Source organism: Aulonocara sp. 'chitande type north' Nkhata Bay, linkage group LG16 (assembly GCF_057382095.1).
Source record: "Aulonocara sp. 'chitande type north' Nkhata Bay isolate Kocher_YH1m ecotype deep benthic linkage group LG16, A_spYH_male_GT1.1, whole genome shotgun sequence".
NCBI classification, from domain to species: Eukaryota; Metazoa; Chordata; class Actinopteri; order Cichliformes; family Cichlidae; genus Aulonocara; species Aulonocara sp. 'chitande type north' Nkhata Bay.
The window spans coordinates 8,868,835-8,889,853 of record NC_141359.1 but is presented as its reverse complement, the minus strand read 5'-3'; the positions used below and the strand labels follow the sequence as shown (position 1 = coordinate 8,889,853).

Genomic DNA, 21,019 nt, shown 5'->3' with positions numbered 1-21,019 from the left:
TATACGTGGGGAAGCCTCTGAGATCTTCCTTATTGAACTTGCGCATAAGCTTCATTAATAACATTGCCATTCAAATGTTCAGCTTCAGCAGGAAGTCATGATATGTAATACATCTTGATATATGCCTAAATGCACTGAGTGGTGCACGTGATTGCACAGAAAACAACACTTTCACACAGCCCCAATCGGCCCCTACCCGAGTCTGGTTCTGCAGGAGGTTCCTTCCTTCCTATTGTCGCCAAGTGCTTGCTTGTAGGGGGTTGTCTGATTGTTGTGTTTTCTCTGTATTACTGTAGTTCCTTTACCTTACAATATAAAGCACCTTGATAGGACTGTCATAACTTGGCGCTATATAAATAAAATTGAATTGAATATAAATAATTAAAAAAGCTGTTATCTTTCAGAGAGTAAGCTGTTCGTGTGAATGAATATCCTCTTGCACAAGATATTCTGAGAAAATTACCTTTTCTTATTACTTCCCTTTTTAGCTGAGCTCAACAAGAATTCAGAATTTACAACATGCCAGTAAGATAACTGGACTTTACCGTGTCGTGAATAAAGGAACAATCAATATAATCCAAGCTTTTTTTAGTGCATTGCATCGTGTAGCTGAGCGGAAATGGTAATTTTGTCTGAAAACAATATGCACAATTTCCACAAACAAAGCATTTGTCGAAATCGCCCCATACATGCAACTGATGTGTTCCACTGTGGTCTGTTGGCCAACACCTGTTACAACATGTCTGTTTTCAATGTGCGTGCGTGTACTTGGGGAGCAAACATCACCATCAAGAGAGGCCAAAGAAGGAAGGGCACAACATTGTTGTTTTAAAATTACTTTTAAAGTTTATTCAAAGAAAACAAAACAAAAAACTTTCAGGAAAATACATGACTTCCTGTCATACACAGAGAGGACATAAGTTAGAGTAGCACGGCAGAAACAGCAGAGGAAAAAACACGTTGCCTCACGTCCAAGCCTGCAAGGAACGTTACTGTAATGTTTCCATGTTGAAGCAGCGTTGTGTGAATACCTGAAATGAACAACACGTGTGTTCTTTGTTGTGGAAAAAGTTAGCAGGGGTGGGAGAAATGACAAAGAAAAATAAATAAAAACTAACGAAAGATTTAAAATATCCAATAAAAAGTGGGCTCAAAAAGCAGAAAGTATGAGTTAAAGAACTAAGATGCATTATGCTCTCAAACATAAATACCATGATGCACATTAGTGTAACAAAACATTGCCTCTGTAAACAGTTTCTCCACCTAAGGTGAGTGTAATAATATTAAACCACCGCAGTCGCATAGTTACGTTTACATAGACTTACAGAAACAACAGAAACTATTGTTAAGCTTCTCAACTAGCTCTAAAACTTAAGAATACACAATGCTTCGAGTGATTTTTTAAGTTTTTTTGTTGTTTTTATTTTTTGAAAGAAAGGATTTCCAAGTAGTGGTTCTTATAACAACAGGTTTACATGTTTTAAATGCTGCCCTCTTGGCACTTTTTCCAACACAAGCCTGCAAACGACTGATTCGTCTCAATCGGCCGAAGAGCGCGTTTCTTTCTTTAGATCAATAAGAATATTGATAATAGCCACAAATTATTTTCATGAATTCAATACAGCCACTCATCAAGGCCTTGATGCAAGAAGAGACACACACCGAGCACTACTGCACACGCAGACCTCACTGGGGCCCGAACGGCTTCTCCATACAGAGACATAAACTAAGTGACCAACAGTAACCTTATCGTCAAGGAGGGAAAACACCCAAGATAAGCTTGTTTGTGTCCTGACAAAAGGTGTGTTTGGATATGACGTCATAGATCGGACTACCCTTGCTCTTCCTGTGAGCAAATGATGAGAAACATTGCAAAAAAGAAAGGAAAAAAATCCAGCTGGGCAAAGATCGTCCATGCCGAAGGTTGTTGCTCAGTCTTTCGCATACAGGGAACTTCAATAACAGCTGGAGTGGGACATGAGGGGGTTAGGGAGGGGCACAAAATAGACAAACTATTCCTTCCTATAAAAAAAAAAAGAAAAATGGGGATTCTCTCGTCAGTTCCTTCACAAACAGCCGAGTGAGGGAAAAATCTCTGCTCAGTGTTGCCTGTTTGGAGACACTTCATCACAGTAACACTGAAATCCAGAGTCTGAGTGCTGAATCAATAAAGGCGCGCGTGTTCTCGTTTGAACGGGAAAGCCGCGAGAAACGCTCCTCGGCTCTGACACACAGATTGCCGAAGGCTGCGAAACAAATACGGAATCGAAAAATGTACATCTGACGCAGAGGCCGCAGCTTCGACTCCAAAACCGAACACCTAGGATTGATCACTCGTGACAAGATACAAAGCAAAAACGTCATCTCATGCCTTGGACCACCACACAGTAATAAGTCTTTCTACATTCTTGACACTTAGTGCATTGAATACATACAAATGTTCTAAATGAAGCATGAAATGAGTCGAAATCATGAAATGGAAGATGGAACTCCGCCTCCTGTGCCAAAACAAACCCGCCGACCACGTGTTTACCTCTCTGCCACTTAAACCCAAAGCGATGCCGAACTGTTGACGGCACACGCGCACACATACACGTACTAAACTTTCTCATCTACATTATCTCACGATTTTTTCCCCTCTCTCCACGTTATATCTGTTTATTCACAGCAGTTCAAGTTTCTCGAGTTAAGATCAGGTCGTCATGCTTCCCCGCCGCCGGTCCGACACGACAAAAGTTCCCAAAGCTTTATTTGTACATAGACACTTTATTTAATATTTTGGATCACACCCGCATTGCATTCTTTTCATACGGACACACCTTACACTTCTGTGGTTTTAGAGCAAGCAAGTTGTGTAGGTGGATGTGTGTGAATGATTAAAAAAACAAGGTAAAAGACATGTTTAACTCCACATAGTTACACTTATCTTCAAGGAATAATAATGATTCAAAAAATACTATTCTGAAATCCATCACCTACACCAACTCTCTCCGCCCTCCCCTTCTTTTTAAAGCGCCTGTCCGATACAACACTATACTTAAACCACACACACGCACGCACACACCCTCATGTTTGAGTCCTGTCAACCTGACCTTTGTGGTAAAAACCTTCAATATTAGGTCCCTTTCTCATGCTTGTCGCTGAGCCTCCAGCTCATTGGACAAACCAGCATGTTAGCAGTAGGTGGACCAAACAGAAGTACACACACACACACACACACACACACACACACACACACACACACACACTACTGTAGCATTAATACAACACACTCTAGAGCCCCACCAGCCCCACGCTCACAAGAAGGGGCGGATGGTGGGAACATGGGGCAAAGGGGGGGACTCCCTTACAAGAGGCAGACCTGCAGAAGGTAGTAGCAGTGGTAGTAAGAACAATAGCGGTAGCAATAGTAGTAGAAGACCTCAAGCTTACTAACCAACCCGGGAAAGGATGCAGAGGTACAAAAATCTATCCCATCGCAATGCATCCGATGAGCACCAAGAAAACTGAGAGGGAAACAAAACGTTGCTTGCCCCTCCCTTTTCTTGAATTCACATTTACAGTATTACTACTTCCTTTCATTTATTAACCTTTGATTTCATTATATAAGCCGTCGCTTCGGATTTTACGGAAGGGACCGACGACTTGACCGTCTGTCTCTGCGTCGCAGGCAGACCCAGCAAGGCTGCAGCTACAGGGCGTTGCTGTCGACTGCTCCAGACGGCTGGTAGGTTGCTGTGTTTGTTCTCGTTTGGTTGTCCGAGGGCTGACAAGACATCAATGGTGGTTTTCTGAGATCCAGTGTTAGAGAGAGGGGGAGGACAATGAGGAAGATGAGGAGAAGGAGGAGAAAGAGGGCAGGCCGTGGACCTCTACCAGCTCAGCAGGTTGCTTCGGCCCAGAGTCATGAAGTACACCTGGCTGGAGCCTCCAGAACGTACAGAGGCGAAAAACACCTGAGGAGACAAAGTGAGATTTTACTGCTCAGCACAATCTGAGCACAAATGTTGTAACTGAAAGTGCCAGTGATTAAATACAGTGTTAAAAACCCCTAACCTTTAAATATATATATATATATATGTATACACTTGTATATATGAATATTCAAATAAAATTATCTGGGGAGGTCTTAAATGATTTCACAAGTCACTAACACTCAGAAACAAAACTCGGGTGGTTAAAAGTTTCTTCATTCATTTGTCATATGTTACCGTACTCTAAAAGTTCCCATTATTTACCGCACATGCTGTCAAAAATACAGACCCACAAAAAGAGAAAAACAGTCCAAAAAAAGAGAGAAGAGAAACTAGAGCGGCCTTAAGTTACTTCCACAGCTGAGTCAACAGAAATTGTGCAAACAAATTTGATGCCAGGATTTAGCTTCACAGCTAACCTGGCACATCTGATGTAGGTAGTCACTGTGTGTTTGCATGTAACTGAAGACATAAGGGGAGCCTTTTTCATGTTTCATCACTTAAAATCTGTAAACAAAATCAGTTTGATTTTAAAAGATGCTTCTCAGATGGCCTGCAGTCAAGTTGGAGGAGCTGGTCTTATTTGCTTGGAGGAGGGTTTTCTTGTGTTTTATTTTTATCGAGCAAACACAAAGTTGACTAATCCCAAAGATGTGCACGAGTCGGTTAGGTCACTGGCAGCGGTGCTGACATGCCAATCTCACCTTGTCATTTCTTTCACAGAGGAACTTGAGTCGCTGAGCTCTCTTGTGCATGAAGACGCCGTCCAGGTGACCGGTCTCCACAGAGCGGATCTCGATGGCCTTCTCGCCCCAACCCATGATTTGGTTAGACCGAATGTAGGCTGTGAAGAGATGTTTTAGTTAGTCTACGGATATCTAACTATTTAAAAACAAGACGAAGAAAATGTTAAATCCCTAGACCAGAGGTGTCAAACATAAATGTGCTAAAACAATCGACTTGTTGATGATTTTTAATCATTAAAAGAAAAAAAGCACCACTTTAAAAAAAAAAAATCAGGTGTAAAGGTGTAGGTGCAGGGACACTTTAGCTCTTGGACGGTTGTGAGGCAAAAAGGCTGGGCAACACTGACCTAGACAGACAAGAAAACATTATAGGGCAGGTGTTTGTGTAGCTTTTCACCCAGTTACTCACCCACTGAGGTGGGCATCTCCCCCCACTGCAGCACCACGTCCTTGGTGATGCGTCCGTAGGTGTTGACATAAACACCCTCGTCCTCGTAGCACACGAGCAGTTCAATGCCATCAGTGTTAGGCAGAATGATGATCGCGTGAGACTGGATGCTCGTCTGGATCTGGAGGAAAAACAACAGACATTATAAGAGTGACTCCTCTTTTAACACATACAACAAACGAGCATGTGCGTTATTTTACAGCTGTGTTCTTACGTGTGTGGGCAGGTAGATGTCGTAAACGGCCCCAGAGTCGACATCCACGGCGTGAAAGCCTGAGTACGAGCCATAGATTACCTTTAACCTCTGACCTTCCTCCACAGTCAGGTCAACCAGCAGCGGCTTATGCACCAGATCACCGAAAGACTGAGGCGCACACAGATCAGAAATCTTAGTCTTTCAGCTTAATATCAGTAGATAGTTGCCAAAACACAGAGATGATAGATTGCTATCATTTGGAAAAGAAAAAACACAAAGAGCACAATAACAAGCAATAGCACCAACAACTAGCTGGCCGGTTTATTTACCTTGAAGGCCATGAATTTGTGGTAGGGCTTGGGTGCCCAAGCGTAGACCTCCACAGAGTTCTTCAGAGCCAGAACCAAGAATTTGATCCTTTCATATTTCACTGGGGAAATAAAAATCTGAATAAATCACTTAAAAATAGCATGATTACCACAGGGCAGGAGAGTAGTGTGGGCTCATCTCTGTTTACTAACTTAATATTGCAACAAATGAAGGGAGAAAGTTATTATTTTAACTGATGTTTATTTGGGTTTAATCTGAAATATTCACAGCAGTTTGTATTGCACCACAGAAACAACAATTCCTGGCATCTTAAAAAGAAAAGGGTTAGCCCAGAATGCCTGCACAATTAAATTAACAGAAAGTGCTGCTTTCAGCTTACATCTATGTAGAATAAGATAAATGCCCTCTAAACCCAACCCCGGTACAAGCTTACTTTTTGCAAACCATCTGAGGAACACAGTTAAATGTGCACTCTCAGCTCTTTTCCCCTACGTCCACATAAACCCACTGTTTTGGCAACAGTGTTACAAATGTTACTTTTCCAATATTGATTTTCTCATCATTGCTGCAAAGCCCTGTACTTTCCACAAGTGCTGATTCAAGAAAATAATGAACATGCATGAATAAAGCTGTTGGACGGGAAACGGATTCCTCAGCCAACAGCTCTGATCACTACATAGGAGTTTCCAACAGGAAGTGCCAGTCTTCGCAAAGCAATAAAATCATGAATGACATTCTGAGTTTTAGACAGGAAGGTCTACTTGCATGTCTTCTCAGATGCTTTTACCACATTATTACTTAATCAAGGGTTTTCATTCTACGATTTATCAATGGCATGTAGGTTCCCGAAGCACATATCCGATTTGAATTCCTACATATGAAAAGCACAAAGCGGAAACTAAAGGCTGATATTCATAGACACTGATAGATAGACATATTTGGCAACCTTGTTCCCAATTTGTTGCAGTGTGTTTGTTGTTGTTTTGCATTGTTAAGCACTTTGTGCAGCATGGACTGTTTGGAAATGTGCTATATCAGTGTCCAACTCCAGTTCTTGAGAGCTACTGTCCTGCAGCTTGAATGGCTTCTTATTAGGCCTTTGCCTTGATGGCATGCTGAACCATTTAATTCAGCTGTCTTGGAGTAGGGATGCATCTAAAAGCTGCAGGACAGTAGCTCTCGAGGACTGGAGTTGGACACCCCTGTGCTATATAAATAAACATGACCTTGACCTTTTGATCCCTGTCAATTTAAAGTTTTTGTTTTGTTGTGTTTCTTTGTATTTGTAGTTTCAATTCAATTCCATTTTATTTATATAGCACCAAATCACAATAACAGTTGCCTCAAGCACTTTATATTGTAAGGCAAAGATCCTACGATAATACAAAGAAAACCCCAACAATCAGACGACCGCAAAACTAGATGAACAAGAACTTTGGCGACAGTGGGAAGGAAAACTCCCTTTTAACAGGAAGAAACCTTCAGCAGAGCCAGGTTCAGCGAGAGCCGGCCATTTCCTGTGAGTGGTTGGGGGTGAGGGGAGGTAGACAGGTCAGAGATTTCTCCTGTGACATTTAATTTTAGTCTTCATGACTCAGAAAAATTTGGGAATCACTTTATTTATTTTATTAATTATTAAAGCACTGAATAATTAAAAAGTATTATGTACATGGATCTGTTCTGTTCAGAAAGCTGCATAGCTACAGCCAACTTCCCAGAAGAGAGTAACCTCTCCTAGTAGTTCACAGAGTTTTACATGAGAATGAGCATCTGTCTGTGTTAAAACTGGTGGGGAGAAGCTGCTTGTTTTGCAGGCAGTGAGCTAAGAGGTGGCTGTGACCAATATCAGGGACCAGTTATCATGTCTACAGCTGCCAGCAGGTTTCTAAGTAATTATTCAATCAGTAAAAACTATAGATTCTACTAATCCCTTTTGTCCTTGTCAGATTGTCTCTTTGTTCACTGCACGTTGGCCTCTTGGTTTTCTTTTTGTGACTTTGTGTATTTTGCAATCTAGTGAGTGGGTCAGTTAATAGTTTCATTTAGGAGTGGTGTGCAAGTAACCCCCCATTAGGTGTGAAGTCAGTAAAAAAACAACACCAGTCCCTGCTGTGATCTCCACACACACTGTCCCCATGCACTTGCACTTTTGCACTGTGGAAGGCCCTTATCTCAAACTTACCACCTTGGTAGTCTGTTATGAGTATTTATGCTCATAAATACAGTGAAATCTTCCCAAACTCTTAAATGCAACATGTCCTTTTGTGATAAACGTACCAACTTTGTAGTGGACGCATCCCTCCAAGTCTCCTACGGTTGTCCAGCCTTGTTTCTTCTCAACCTCTGGGTCATTATGCAGAATCTTATTCCTCAGCCAGGACAGGTAGTATACACGGAGCTTGTTCTTCTTACCTGTAATTGATTGAGAAACACTGAAGTAAAGAAGAGCAAAAACAAAATGTAAGAATTGCTATGCGGTTGATCTTATCAGAGGCTCTGAGAAATGTCTGAAGCTGCTTGAAACTCATGAGGTTGTGCGTGTGTGTGTGTGTGTGTGTGTGTGTGTGTGTGTGTGTGTGTGTGTGTGTGTGTGTGTGTGTGTGTGTGTGTGTGTGTGTGTGTGTGTGTGTGTGTGTATAGAGGAATTTTGCACCATCCTTTCAGGTTGGCAGCATTTCTGCATCAAATCTTGATGGAACAGCCTTTTTCAGTTGCCTTAAGGTCTGAACTTTGACTTGACCATTTGAAAACATGAATTTAGTTCTTTTTAAGTGATTCTGTTTGTTTATCTTGCACCACTTAACCTTTCTAAGTTTCAAGTCATGGACTGTGGTTCTGATTTTCTCCTGTAAAATGCTTTTTCTAATTTTTTTATTCATGATTCATTCAACGACTCCAGAATTTGAGGTAAAAAAATAGCCCTAAACTCAGACATAATCCAAATCTGTTGCCCTTACTGTATATATGATCACTTATGGTCCCTTTTTCCCATATCCCACTTACTAGCACATACCAACTAGGGCTGGGTATCCCACTGATTTCTAGAATCGATTCGATTCCGATTCACAAGGTCCTGAATCGATTCGATCCACGATTCGATTCGATTCGAATCTGGGAAATTTTGCCTCAGACAGTCAGAAATATTATAATTCAGATCAGTACATTTACATATTTTTGTATCTATAAAAGGGAAGCTGACACTTTCCAGACTTTATCAAAGGTGTGAGCATCACAGCAGAGGCCTTTGTGTCAAAGTAGCTGAAGATAAAACACAGAAAAACATGAAGGTGATTTTCCTGGCCTGGAATTTTATAAAAATATTCTGCAGTAGATCAAAAACGAAAGAAAATCTTTAATCAACTTATGAACATCACCTCTGACGTTACAGCGGTTTCATTAGAGACACAGCGTTTTGTATTTTGTATAATTTTTAAAATTTTAAATTTGTTCAGAAGCCTGTTGAACGGCAGAAATTAGGTTTTCTTTTCGGAAGTAAGTAAAAGGAAAAAAAAAAAAAAACATCGGCCGACAGCGCTGTAAATAACGGTAGACTTGTGCGTAACAAGCAAGCAAATAATACAGAAAACAGATTTTTAGATGGGAAACTGTTCTTGAAGTACAGAGAGAGAGAGAGAGAGAGAGAGAGCTGTGCATGAAGTGTGATTTTATTGTGGTGGAAGCAAAACAGCAAAAGTAAGAGGGAATCCATGACGATGTTTATGTGAAGCCTAGTTTGGATCTTCTTTTGCTGCTGGTTCGGTCAATATTGTTTGGAGAGAGTGTGGTGGGGCGTGGTCTGCGGTGCTGTGCAGGGAGGGCGGACGCACCTGCACGGCATTCATAATCACGCCCGCTGGGTTAAAACACAGGGACTCAGGTGTGTGTGGTTGTTGTTGTGGTGAGTGTGACTAAAAATGTGCCTTATTCTCACCACAGAGAGATCAAACTAACAGCTTTAGAATCAGCGCAAAAAGAGCGTAAACACAAAGCGTGGACCCGCCGAAACATCAGAATCAGCGAGCTGTCGGCTTTCAGCCCCGAGCGTGTCCGTGCCGTCGGGTGAGAAAGGCAACATCTCACCGATTCTGATCCGCGGGTCCGGGCTTTGCGTTTACGTCTTTGTGCAGAAGCCGTGTACCTGCTCTCATTTACTGTTTTAAATGTTTGGTGGTTGTTGAAATTTTGTGACGTTTCACCTGAGATTCTGGAATTTTGGGCAAAATACATTTATATAAAAAAATCGATTCAGGATTTTAATGAATCGATATCACGTTATCCAAGCCAGAATCGATTTTAATCGATGAATCGATTATTAAAACCCACCCCTAATACCAACCTAACCTGAAATAAAAAGTTACATTTAAGGTAAGGTGTTGTCATGATCCGGAGTTTGTGACTCCGTGTTTATGTTTTAGTAGTTATTATTATTCTGGGTTTTGTCCCCCACCTGTGTGTGTGATCTCCCTGTGTTCTCTGAGTGTTTTTAAGTCTTGTCTTCTGTCTTAGTCGTTGCTGGTTCGTCTGTGTTGTTTCCCCTCGGTCTCTCCGTATGTATTTCCCCGGACCTCCCTGCATCTTCGTTTCTGGTTTGTTTTATTAGTTTTACCCAGTTTAGGTTTCCGGTTTCATGTTCACCCACCATTGCTGTTTGTACCCACTCCTGTAAATAAATACTCACCTGCACCAGAGCTGCCGCCTTTTGGGTCCTTTCTACAACTCCACACGTCTGCCACACCGGACGTGACAGTACGAACCGGCCAGCATGGACCCTGCGGCACTCAATCCGTCCGAGGAGCTCCAGGATGACATCAGCTACAATGTGGAGATCCTCCTCGGGCTGTGGCTGGAGAATCCTCCGTACGAGCTTCGCCGCACCGTTGAAAACCGGCTACAACGGCTCTTTTCCGGCCTGCCATGGCTTCTAAAATCGCTTCCTCCGACCATGCAGGCTTTTCTCCGGCACACACCTCACCTTCTCTCAGCCACTCCTGCCTCGCTGCCCGACTCGCCGGATGTGATCTTGCCCGGCCCGTCGGAGCCAGCTGCGGGGAGGAAACGCAGATCGCGCCGCCGGCGCGCCACCCCACAGCCGGACGTTCGGGCTTCTAATTCGCCGGCTGTGGTGAGTGAGGACTCTTTTCCGTTTTCGGACTGTGTGACTGTTCATTCAGGGGCGGTGTTCTGTGCGGCAGATGATTATGTGAACAGCATATCACCTGCTCAGCAGCCACTCTCAGCTCAGTTAACTGCCCAGCAGCCACTCTCAGTTCTGTCTCCAGTGTCACCCTCAGTTCAGTTTCCAGAGTCACCAGCGTCACTTTCAGTTCAGTCTCCAGAGTCACCTGCAGTTCAGTTTCCAGAGCCTCCAGTGTCACCTGCAGTTCAGGCCCCTGCGCCTCCAGTGTCACCTGCAGTTCAGGCCCCTGCGCCTCCAGTGTCACCTGCAGTTCAGGCCCCTGCGCCTCCAGTGTCACCTGCAGTTCAGGCCCCTGCGCCTCCAGTGTCACCTGCAGTTCAGGCTCCAGTATTACCAGTTTCACTCATTCACTCCATGCAGGGAGAAAGTCTAATTTCAACTCAAGGTGCTTTTCATAGTTTAGCCGCCATTGGCACAGTTTGCCGCTCCAGGGCTTCCCCAGAGGCTAGGTCTCAGTCCCCAGCTGATTCTGGACCCCTGAAGTTTAAGCAGCCACCTGAGAACTGCACCATGTCAGCGTTGCCTGGGCAGAGCCAGTGCTCAGTGCATTGCCAGTCGCCTTTGTGTCAGCTAGTGGCCTCCATGACTGCTGGCTTAGTGATGACTTCTGCTGGAGGGTCCGTAGGACCGCTCCGGCCTTCGTCTCCTGTCTCCGCTGGAGGGTCCGTAGGACCGCTCCGGCCTTCGTCTCCTGTCGTCGCTGGAGGGTCAAAGGGATCCGTCCAGTCTGCAGCGCCTCCATCTCCGGCTTCCACGCCGCCGGCTGCAGCGCCTCCGTCTCCGGCTTCCACGCTGCCGCCTTCAGCCTCGTCTGGTCCAGCTTCAGAGCCGTCAGCCTCGTCTGGTCCAGCTGCAGCCTCATCATCCACGCCAGCTGCAGCCTCATCATCCACGCCAGCTGCAGCCTCTGCTTCAGCGTCGCCTGGCCCAGCCTCCGTGTCTTCGTCCTCGCCTGGCCCAGCCTCCGTGTCTCCGCCTTCAGCGTCACCTGGTCCAGCCTCGTTTGGGTCTGCAGCTAAACGGCCACTTTCTAGGCCACTGGCCAGGCCACTGGCCAGGCGCCATCGCCGTCGTGGGCGGCCCCCAGACTCCCTTCACCTGAGTCTCCACCGTTGCCTTCCGCACGGTCGGCCCCCTGAACTGTGTCCATTTCGGCGCCGCTGCCTTCCGCGCGGCCGGCCTCCGGACCTCCATCGCCTGGGTCACCGCCGTTGCCGACCGCACGGTCGGCCCCCTGAACTGGTTCCACATCGCCGCCGTGGCCTTCCTCGCGGCCGGCCCCCGGACCCCCTTCGCCTGAGTCGCCGCCGTTGCCTTCCGCACGGCTGGCCCCCGGACCAGTGCTGTCGTCGTCGCCGTTGCCTTCCTTACGGTCGGCCTCCCGGACTGTTTCCACGTCGCTGCCGTTGCCGTCCGCACGGTCGCCCCCTGAACTCTTCTGTTTTGGACTCCATTTTCTTGGCTATGGTGTATTTCATTTCATTGTTTTTTGGTGCTGGACTCGTGTTTTGTTTTTTGTCTTTCTGGTGCTCCTGTTTTGTTTTGCCTCGATTATATAAAAATACAGCTGTGATATTAAGAAAACTTTCTCCTGCATCTGTGTCACTTCATTTATGACCAAATTCTTGAAGAGCACACAAGAACATGCATGTCTTTTATGTCTGCATGGTGGAGTTTTAGAGTTTCAAACATGTCTGGACTGAGGCCTTGGCTTTGCTTTGCAGTGGATTTTCCCTTTTTTCCTCCAAACACAGCGCTGTGCACGCCTGCCAAAAAGTTCAACTTACATATTATCTGATTGTGGAACAATACAATTGATCTCTGGCTTCAGACACGTAGCAATGGCAAAGTGTTTTATATTGTGGTAAAGTTAACAAAGATTATATATAATATAATGATACCCAAACATTTCTGTGAGCTAGTTCTCGTTCTCCTTTGTGCAGGACAGCATGTCGTGTTGTTGATCTGATTTTCTACCAGATCTTAGGAAGAGCAGAAGTAGCCCTGAATTATTCGGACAATCTGTCTTATTGAGAATTAATGAACATGAAATTTTCATTTAAAACCTGCATTTTGTCTACCGTTAAAATTTGTTTGATGATCTGAAACATGCAAGTGTGACAAATATACAAAAAAAATAACAAATCAGGAAGGGAGCCAGTACTTTTTCACGGCTCTGTAATGTGCCTTTATTTATAGGGATGTGGAAACTTTTACAATCCACACTTCCAATCTCATACTCCTAACTTGAATATTATCCAAGATTCACGTCCCTTTTTCAGCTAAAGCTGTGAGTAATCACTCAAGAGCTTTTACTAGTAAGTGTTTGTGTTATGAGTTTAGTCAGAATGTGTTTATAATAGTGGATTTATGAAGACCCAGTAACATTTTGCAGAGTAATGAGTGCTGAAATCTTGGTAATTTTCTTCTGTCACACTGTCTCCTAGAAATCTACTGCAAATCAGTTACATGGAAGAACGTTTCCGTCCATCATGGAAATCTCAATTGTGTGTCAATGTTACATAGCATGCACATACATGACGTGGTTTCAGCTAACAGAGTTTTACTCAATATCCTTTTCACTCAGATTATCTGTTGTGTCATTTCTGTGCATTTGGGAAATTGTGAAAGGAGAAGTACGAGTGCGGGTGCTCTTTCAATGTGCGAAAGTAGAAAGCAGACTAGAAAACGACGGTCAAACAGATACTGAGCAGACTAAGCTGAACAAGCAGAAAAGTGAACATTTTTTGGCCACATAATGTACAAACTGAAGTATTGTGCAAAAGTCTTGAGCCACCCCTCATTTTTTTAATATTTTACTTCCAAGCAGCCAAATTTTTCACTTTTACTCCTTAGTCATAAAAGGCTGATTGGGTATTGTCATCACCCCGCTAGGCAGGCAGCAACGACACCCAAGTCTGTGAAGGCGATAACTCAAGATAAGGCAATGTAGGAGCTTCAAATGTATACCATAGGTGTAGCTGCTAAAACTCTCAGACGACTTTGAATCTCAGTGATCTTGACCTCAAGGTCAGAGGTCAAGTTCTCTGGAAATCTTGTAAATGCAATTACCTGGAAACAAGACAATGTAGGATTTTGAAATTGCTGCTTTGCTGAGTTTGTTTGTTGAGCTACTTATCACTGGTCGGTGAATCATTCAAGCATGAAAAAAGCATTAACTCCTGGGATGTGCCAGTGTTGTGTCTAAACATAAAAGACAGCTTTGCAAAGATTCAATTTTAAATAGTATCTTTTGTCACTAGAAGCTGAATCCAGGAAAAATGAATACAATGAAACACAACATAAAATGGTTTGGCATAAAATATTTGACAGCAGAAATTTCTGGAACAATTTCGCCTACTTCCAAGGTGCATGGACGGGATGAAAAACTCACAACGCAGGAACTCCAGCAACACTTAATATGAAAGAGGAACAACTTTATTGACTGACCAACGCGTTTCGAAACGCATTAGTCAGTCAATAAAGTTGTTGCTCTTTGATAAAATATTTGACGAAAAATATTTTTTCATCTACAAAGTGATTCTTAAGAGTGATTACCTGAAAACTTGACAAGTAGAGAACAAAAGAATTTGCAGATAGCTGAAAGTCAAGTCTTTAAGAAACAGGAAAAAAGGCCAGCAAAACCTGACACAGGACCTGAAAGATGTATCTGGACCTCCAGCTGATCCATCTATTCTACAATGAAGCCTCACCAGCGGTCTCAGTGGAAGTGTGGCTGTCAAGAAGCCACTCTTAAGGACAAATTATACAAGAACTGGACTGAAAATCAGTGGAAACAGGTCTGATGGAGAGATAAATATAAATTTGAAAATTTTGGTCCAAATCATCATCATACATACAGAAGAGTTGAGGTAAAAATGAAAATACCACCAGATTTTCAACCACAATGCAATATGTTAAACATTATTGGCAGTGACTTCACTTTTTAGCACACTGCCAATGCAGTAAAAGCATAGCTGGACAAAAAAACCACAATGAAACACTATCAGTCATAGCACGTCAACATCATTAAAGCAGTGTGGTATCAACTTGAGAGAGAGAGAGGTGGCCAAAGAAGAGCTTTGAATGTCCTTCAAGAAGCCTGGAGAAGAGTTCAGACTATGTTGAAGAATAATAGGCCGCCTACAGGGAGGAGGTGGATCGTCTGGCTGAGTGGTGCGACACAAACAACCTGCTGCTTAACACCGAGAAGACCAAGGAGCTCATCGTGGACTACAGGAGGAATGCTGACCCACATCCACCCATCCACATTAAGGGGACGGCTGTGGAGCGTGTGAGCAGCTTCAAGTTCCTGGGAGTCCACATCTCCGAGGATCTCATCTGGACGACCAACTGCTCCAAGCTGGTCAAGAAGGCTCATCAGCGCCTCTTCTTCTTGAGGACTCTGAGGAAGAACCACCTGTCCTCAGACATCCTGGTGAACTTCTATCGCTGCACCATCGAGAGCATCCTGACCAACTGTATAACAGTCTGGTACGGGAACTGCTCCGCCTCGGACCGGAAGGCGTTGCAGAGGGTCGTGAAAACTGCCCAGCGCATCGCCGGAGCACCACTTCCTGCCATAAATGACATCTACGGGAAGCGGTGTCTGAAAAAGGCTGGGAAAATCATCAAAGACCCCAGTCACCCATCACATGGACTCTTCACCCTCCTGCCCTCTGGGAGGCGCCACAGGAGCCTCCGGACTAAGACCACCAGGTACCGGAACAGCTTCTTCCCCACAGCTGTCAGACTCCTGAACTCTGCCTCCTGACATCTGACCCACGTTAAACTCATGGACTGAACATACACACACACACAACCACCTGCACACACACACACACACACACACAATGGACAACTGTACCCTCATACACACAATAATAACATGGACTGAACCACCACTCACAAGCACTAGCACTTTATATACCTCTGTAGAAATTATCCACACCCTCACTTATCTTACCTGCACTACTGTATAGTTCTGTATAAATAATCATTCTGTACATACGATAATTTTAATTCTACAACTGTTTATAACTTGCATAGGTCATATTTCTGTATAGCTTTCATATTTATATCCTGTTCATAGCCTGTACATAGCTTGTACACCACTACAGCCTGTACATACTTATAGTTATACATTATTTTTTACATTACATTATTATGTGTACATTATAACATACCATAATAGACCCATATTTTGTACCCTCATACCTATAACAGACCCATTTCTGTAATATACTCACATATCTATATTATTGCTAATATATATTTGTAATATATCTATATCATGGCTAAAGCACTTCTGGATGGATGCAAACTGCATTTCGTCGCCTGTACTTGTGACATGTCCAATGACAATAAAGTTGAATTCTATTCTATTCAATTCTAATAGGTGGTCAGATTAAATACTAATTTCTGAGGCTACTTGAAAACGTATATACTTTGTTTTCACATCTTTTATCATTACACCTAATTCCAATTTTCCTAGCAAAATATAATGAGGGGTGGCTCAAGGTGTTTGTCGAGCACTGTACTTTCAAGGTAACTCTGTGTGCAAGTTTGTGCTTTATACTGCACAATTTTAGACGTTGGTTTCAGTCCATCTCTCATCGGTTCCTAATTCTAGTTGCACTAATCAGGGTGCTTAAAGTGTGCCTGTCTGTGTACCTGATATAGTGACCAAGACATTGAGTCCTTCCAGGACGTCCATCTGCTGGAAGCGTCGGCGGTTAATCAGAGGGTAAACTTTCCCCTGACCACTGCGATCCAACAGCATCAGGCCGCTTTCTGTTCCCACCAGTAAGTTCACTCCTACACACAAATGCACAAACATGCCCATAAGGATAACGTCCAAAAAAAGCCACTGAGCTCAACTGGAGGTCTGCTGCTTGGCCTGACGGCGCTAATATGTGGCCTTATTAGAGCTTTGCTGCCACCATGTGGTGAAGGCCTTTATAACTACAACTTCTGGTAAAAAGCTGGACTTTGATGAATGTTAATACAAATACTTAAACATTGGCACAACAAATTTACCTTTAATAATAATTTACATCAAAAAAATCCTTATTAAATAAGTAGCATTTTCTTTAAGAAGCCATTATCCCCCCACCCCCACCCTGTTATTCAAAGTGACATCATAGTCTGATCAACTGATGGGTAATTATTTTAAAGTATCCTTTCTTTTAAGCCCTATCTTTTTGTTCTTACCCCAGAGGGCAGCGCAAAGAATCTCAGAGTTGAACCTCTTCTTGTATTTGCGGATCTCTGGGGTGTCACTCTGAGGGCGGGTGTTGACCGGATTGACGTTGACCACGGAGCCCTTCCGGGATGGATCTGCTCTCAGTGCCTCTGCCAGCCGGGCATCGTTCCCATAGCCTAAAAGGTCAAAGGGAAGGGCTTAGGTAGGATGGCGTAGGATTGTAGAGTTTACCGAACGGGGTGAGGGTCAGTCACATGATCAGCATTAGAAAGCTGTGTTATTTGTGATATTTAAGAATGGAATATCAATATTGTGTGATTGATGTACATTTTATATTACTGTGAATAATTGGTCATGTTGTAAGTATGAAAGTTTGGAATGGGATACAGAAATATAAATATCAATGTAATGATTCCCACTACTGCTCCGCTCAAACCAGTAAAAAAGGGAGCTGATGTGAGTTTTTATGGTGTCTGTTGTGGATTACTCATTACCCGGCTCTCTTACATGCATTTGGTTCTAGATTCAGGCATCTGTAGGAAAACTTAACTGCCTCAAATCAGTGATTAAATGCTGACTGAACAATCTAGTATACTTAAGGGGGTCAATGGCTGGTCACCAGCTGCATCAGGTGAGGTAATGGCTTAAGATTTGGCCTTGACGATGAGAGAACAGGGCTGTAGTGATAAGAAAGCTTTGTTTGTTAATGACGATAGCTAATGAACTCTATGACCTGAGTGAAACAGAGTCCAACTCTTTTTGTTTGTTAATGATAATGACATTTTCATGTGCTCAGCCTCTTTACTCCTTGAAAAGAAGAAGCTGTGTTTGTCAGAGCTTCTGTGTATCTGAGTGCAAGTTTGCAGCTGTGGACACTGGCGGCTAGTCAGACGAAGTCAAAACTGAAGCGGTGGGTTTAACCTAGAGGAACGGTTTTCAGAGAGCCACCACTGGGGGTGGCTTGGGGACGAAAGTTGTGTCGAACTTGGTTGTTAATAATGATGAATGATAATCATCAATTAAATCAGCAAAGATAAACAACCAAAAGCTTCCTAACAATGATTTTTAGCACACTAAAATTCAAGTAAGATCTCTTTGTTTCACTTATGATTACTGAAAGAAGTGTGTTGGACAATATGAACCTCTTTTATGACTTTTGGAGGAGGAAATATGAGAAAAAGTCCCAGTCGTCAAGAAGATATTAATATTAATTCCCATTGCAGCCATTTATATGTTCATACTACCGCTCACCTGGCCAAATGCTTATTCAGCATCCAGGGACAGACCAGCACTTGAAAATGTTTATTGTAAACTACAATAACTCAGTTATATTATTTTAAACCAAGCCTTAATTTCTGAAGCAGATCTCCATGTATTAATCTCTTTAGTGTTGATTATAGTTGATTATGGTCAATCACACACCTACTGCCTCAAAGACCTCACCTTTAGGCAAAGTCGATTTTGCAAAGCTCCTCATTAGTAGTTTTTTTATCCTCTTTCAGTCCTTCTTCTTTTTCCAGTTGCTCTCATTAATGGTCATTAAAGCAGATCATCTGCTCATCATCTCACCCTGTCCCTTTCATCATCCTCTGTCACACCAAGCTTCTGCATGTTCTTCACTACATCTTTCTCTCTGATTTTTCTCCCCTGCTGGCAGATGCATCATTTCTCCGATATATCCACTCTCCCTCCTCTACATATCTCCAAACATCTCAGCCTTGCCTCCAAACTGCTCAACATGAGCTGTCCCTCTTTCATATTTAGTGTTTTGGATGAATTTCACTAAACTATTATTATATTTTTTTCATTATTATCTTGATTCAGTTGTTTAATAACTGTAGTAATAGTTTACCAAAATTCATCCGAATGACTAAAATGTCCCAAACATTTGTAAATTGTCAGAAAAGTAAAGAAAACCAGCCGTCAGTCATCATATGAGTCAACTGTTTGAAAGCTCACAGACTAGGGCTGGGCGATATGGCCTAAAATCAATATCATGATAAATTGAGCAGTTAACCTCGATAACGATGATTGGACGATAACCACCCCAAGTGCCAAAAAAACAAACTTTTTTTTTTTTTCATTTGATGGGGCTGTGGCAGGCAGCATAGTTCCTCCAGTTATTTTGATAATATTATTCCCCCCAGACCTATTCATTGCAATTATACTATTACCACTTTAAAGGACTGTAAAATGTCACTGAAAATAAATGAAGACAATAGTAGTAAGTACTTTTAGTGGTTAAGATTTATTAACTGAACAAAATAAAAAGTGTAGGACACAATATGTAACCATGCTCTCTAAAAAATGTGTATCCCTTGTAAACAAAATAGTTTAATAATAAATATTATTTATTAAGAGGCTGGTTGTGTTACCTTGACTTGACACAACAGTCTTTTTGCAGAGTTTACATTTAACAATTTTTTGATCAATATCATCCTTGTTGAATCCAAAATGTTGCCAAACGATTGATGATGCATTTTTTTGTTAACAAGCGTCTCCTCTTCCTCCTCCACCAGCTCTACCTCCGTCGCTGCTGCTTCAACATTTAAATCGTCCTCCATTTGTTCACCCGTGTCTCGTCTTGTTACAGGTAGTAGAGTCATGTGACTCCACCCCGTCAAGTCTGTAACGTAGCACAGCGTCTTAAAGGGACATGAACATCGCCAACCTGCACATGCCTTTCCTTTTTTTTTTTTTTGAATACCGAATTTACCGACATGGGCAAAATGACGTCGATGAGAGTCACGATCGGTAACGATAAATTTTTGATATATCGCCCAGCCCTATCACAGACTCAAGTCCCAATCTGAACAGCTAAGGAATTTTTGCTATCATATTTTGAGGCACCTGAACTCCACGTGTGAGCATGAGATCAGTGGTGCAGCTCAGTCAGGGAAGCACTCTGGGATTTCTCTTTGGATGTACTCAGAAGGGCTGTTCCCTCCTGAACGACAGTCAAACCTCAGAACTGCAGCTTCTATTCCAATTCAGTGACTTTGAGTTGTGAGTAAAAAGTTGGCTTGTGTCAGAATTGAAGTCATTGTGTTTGAGCTTTTCCAGAGTGACAACTTTTCCTCATAGTTTGTTCAAAGTTTGATTCAACAACCAGAAATGCTTTCTGGATTTGTCTTATGCCTGCGGTAAAACATCTAGTTAGGCTCTTCTCAGTGGGCCTAAGAAATAATTCTTTGACTCTGGAGCCTGCAGACCTTTATTGTGACCTTTATCCCCGTGTCATCTCTCACGGAAGTGTTAATTTAACCTAAGTTGACAAAGTGACCTTACCGACATTGTTGAGGGCACTGCCGGTGGATGGAGAGACCTGGAGAAGTCGTGGGTCAATGAACGGAGTGAAGGAGGAAGAAGACTTGTGCTTCTGCATGTTGTTACTAGACTGGCTCTGCAAAGAAGGAGTTTTGTAAATGTTTAAGTGTTGTTTTTCAAAGACCATAAACATATGCAGATATTATGGACAAAGATAAATGGAAACACTTAACAACACAGTGAAAACACAGCCAGGCAAACTGAGGATTTTGGTATGTGTTGCATGCAAATACAGTGGACAGTCATTCAGGAGGTAAACTTATAAACAGTGAAACAGGCAAAAAGGATGATGAAGGCTAAAAAAATATGAATACTGCTGACAAAACAAATAAAAAACAATAACAACACAAAAGGGAAAAAAATGCCGTTTAAAAAGTGTTTCCTTGGAAAACATACTTGCGGTTTCACTCCTAACTGCCATGTGTGCTACCATCTATTGTCTGGAGAATGTGAGAATATAGCTTGTTTGCTGAAAATAGGCAACATCAAGGCATAAAAATTGATTTAAATGTTTTGAGGAATGCTTTTAAGACAAAAGACAACTCTGGCAAAAACAAAATAAAACAAAAAACCCCCAAAAACTGAGCTAACAGATC

General features: G+C 42.7%; 1 protein-coding gene across 4 annotated transcripts in view; it reads right to left on the bottom strand.

Annotated features, from left to right (window-relative positions):
* Window positions 1–820: 820 nt before the first annotated feature.
* Window positions 821–21,019, bottom strand: part of LOC147310945 (mitogen-activated protein kinase kinase kinase kinase 4-like) — a 110,185-nt gene continuing 89,986 nt past the window's right edge. For all 4 annotated transcript variants that reach the window (XM_086266149.1, XM_086266150.1, XM_086266151.1 and 1 more), the window contains 9 exons: window positions 20,385–20,499; window positions 17,105–17,272; window positions 16,565–16,708; window positions 7,972–8,106; window positions 5,694–5,794; window positions 5,383–5,532; window positions 5,130–5,289; window positions 4,679–4,818; window positions 821–3,956 (listed from right to left, as the gene is read on the bottom strand). In XM_086266149.1, the coding sequence (XP_086122275.1) occupies window positions 3,873–3,956; window positions 4,679–4,818; window positions 5,130–5,289; window positions 5,383–5,532; window positions 5,694–5,794; window positions 7,972–8,106; window positions 16,565–16,708; window positions 17,105–17,272; window positions 20,385–20,499 (1,197 nt within the window). In that variant the 3' untranslated portion in view covers window positions 821–3,872. The remainder of the gene's footprint in view (window positions 3,957–4,678; window positions 4,819–5,129; window positions 5,290–5,382; window positions 5,533–5,693; window positions 5,795–7,971; window positions 8,107–16,564; window positions 16,709–17,104; window positions 17,273–20,384; window positions 20,500–21,019) is intronic.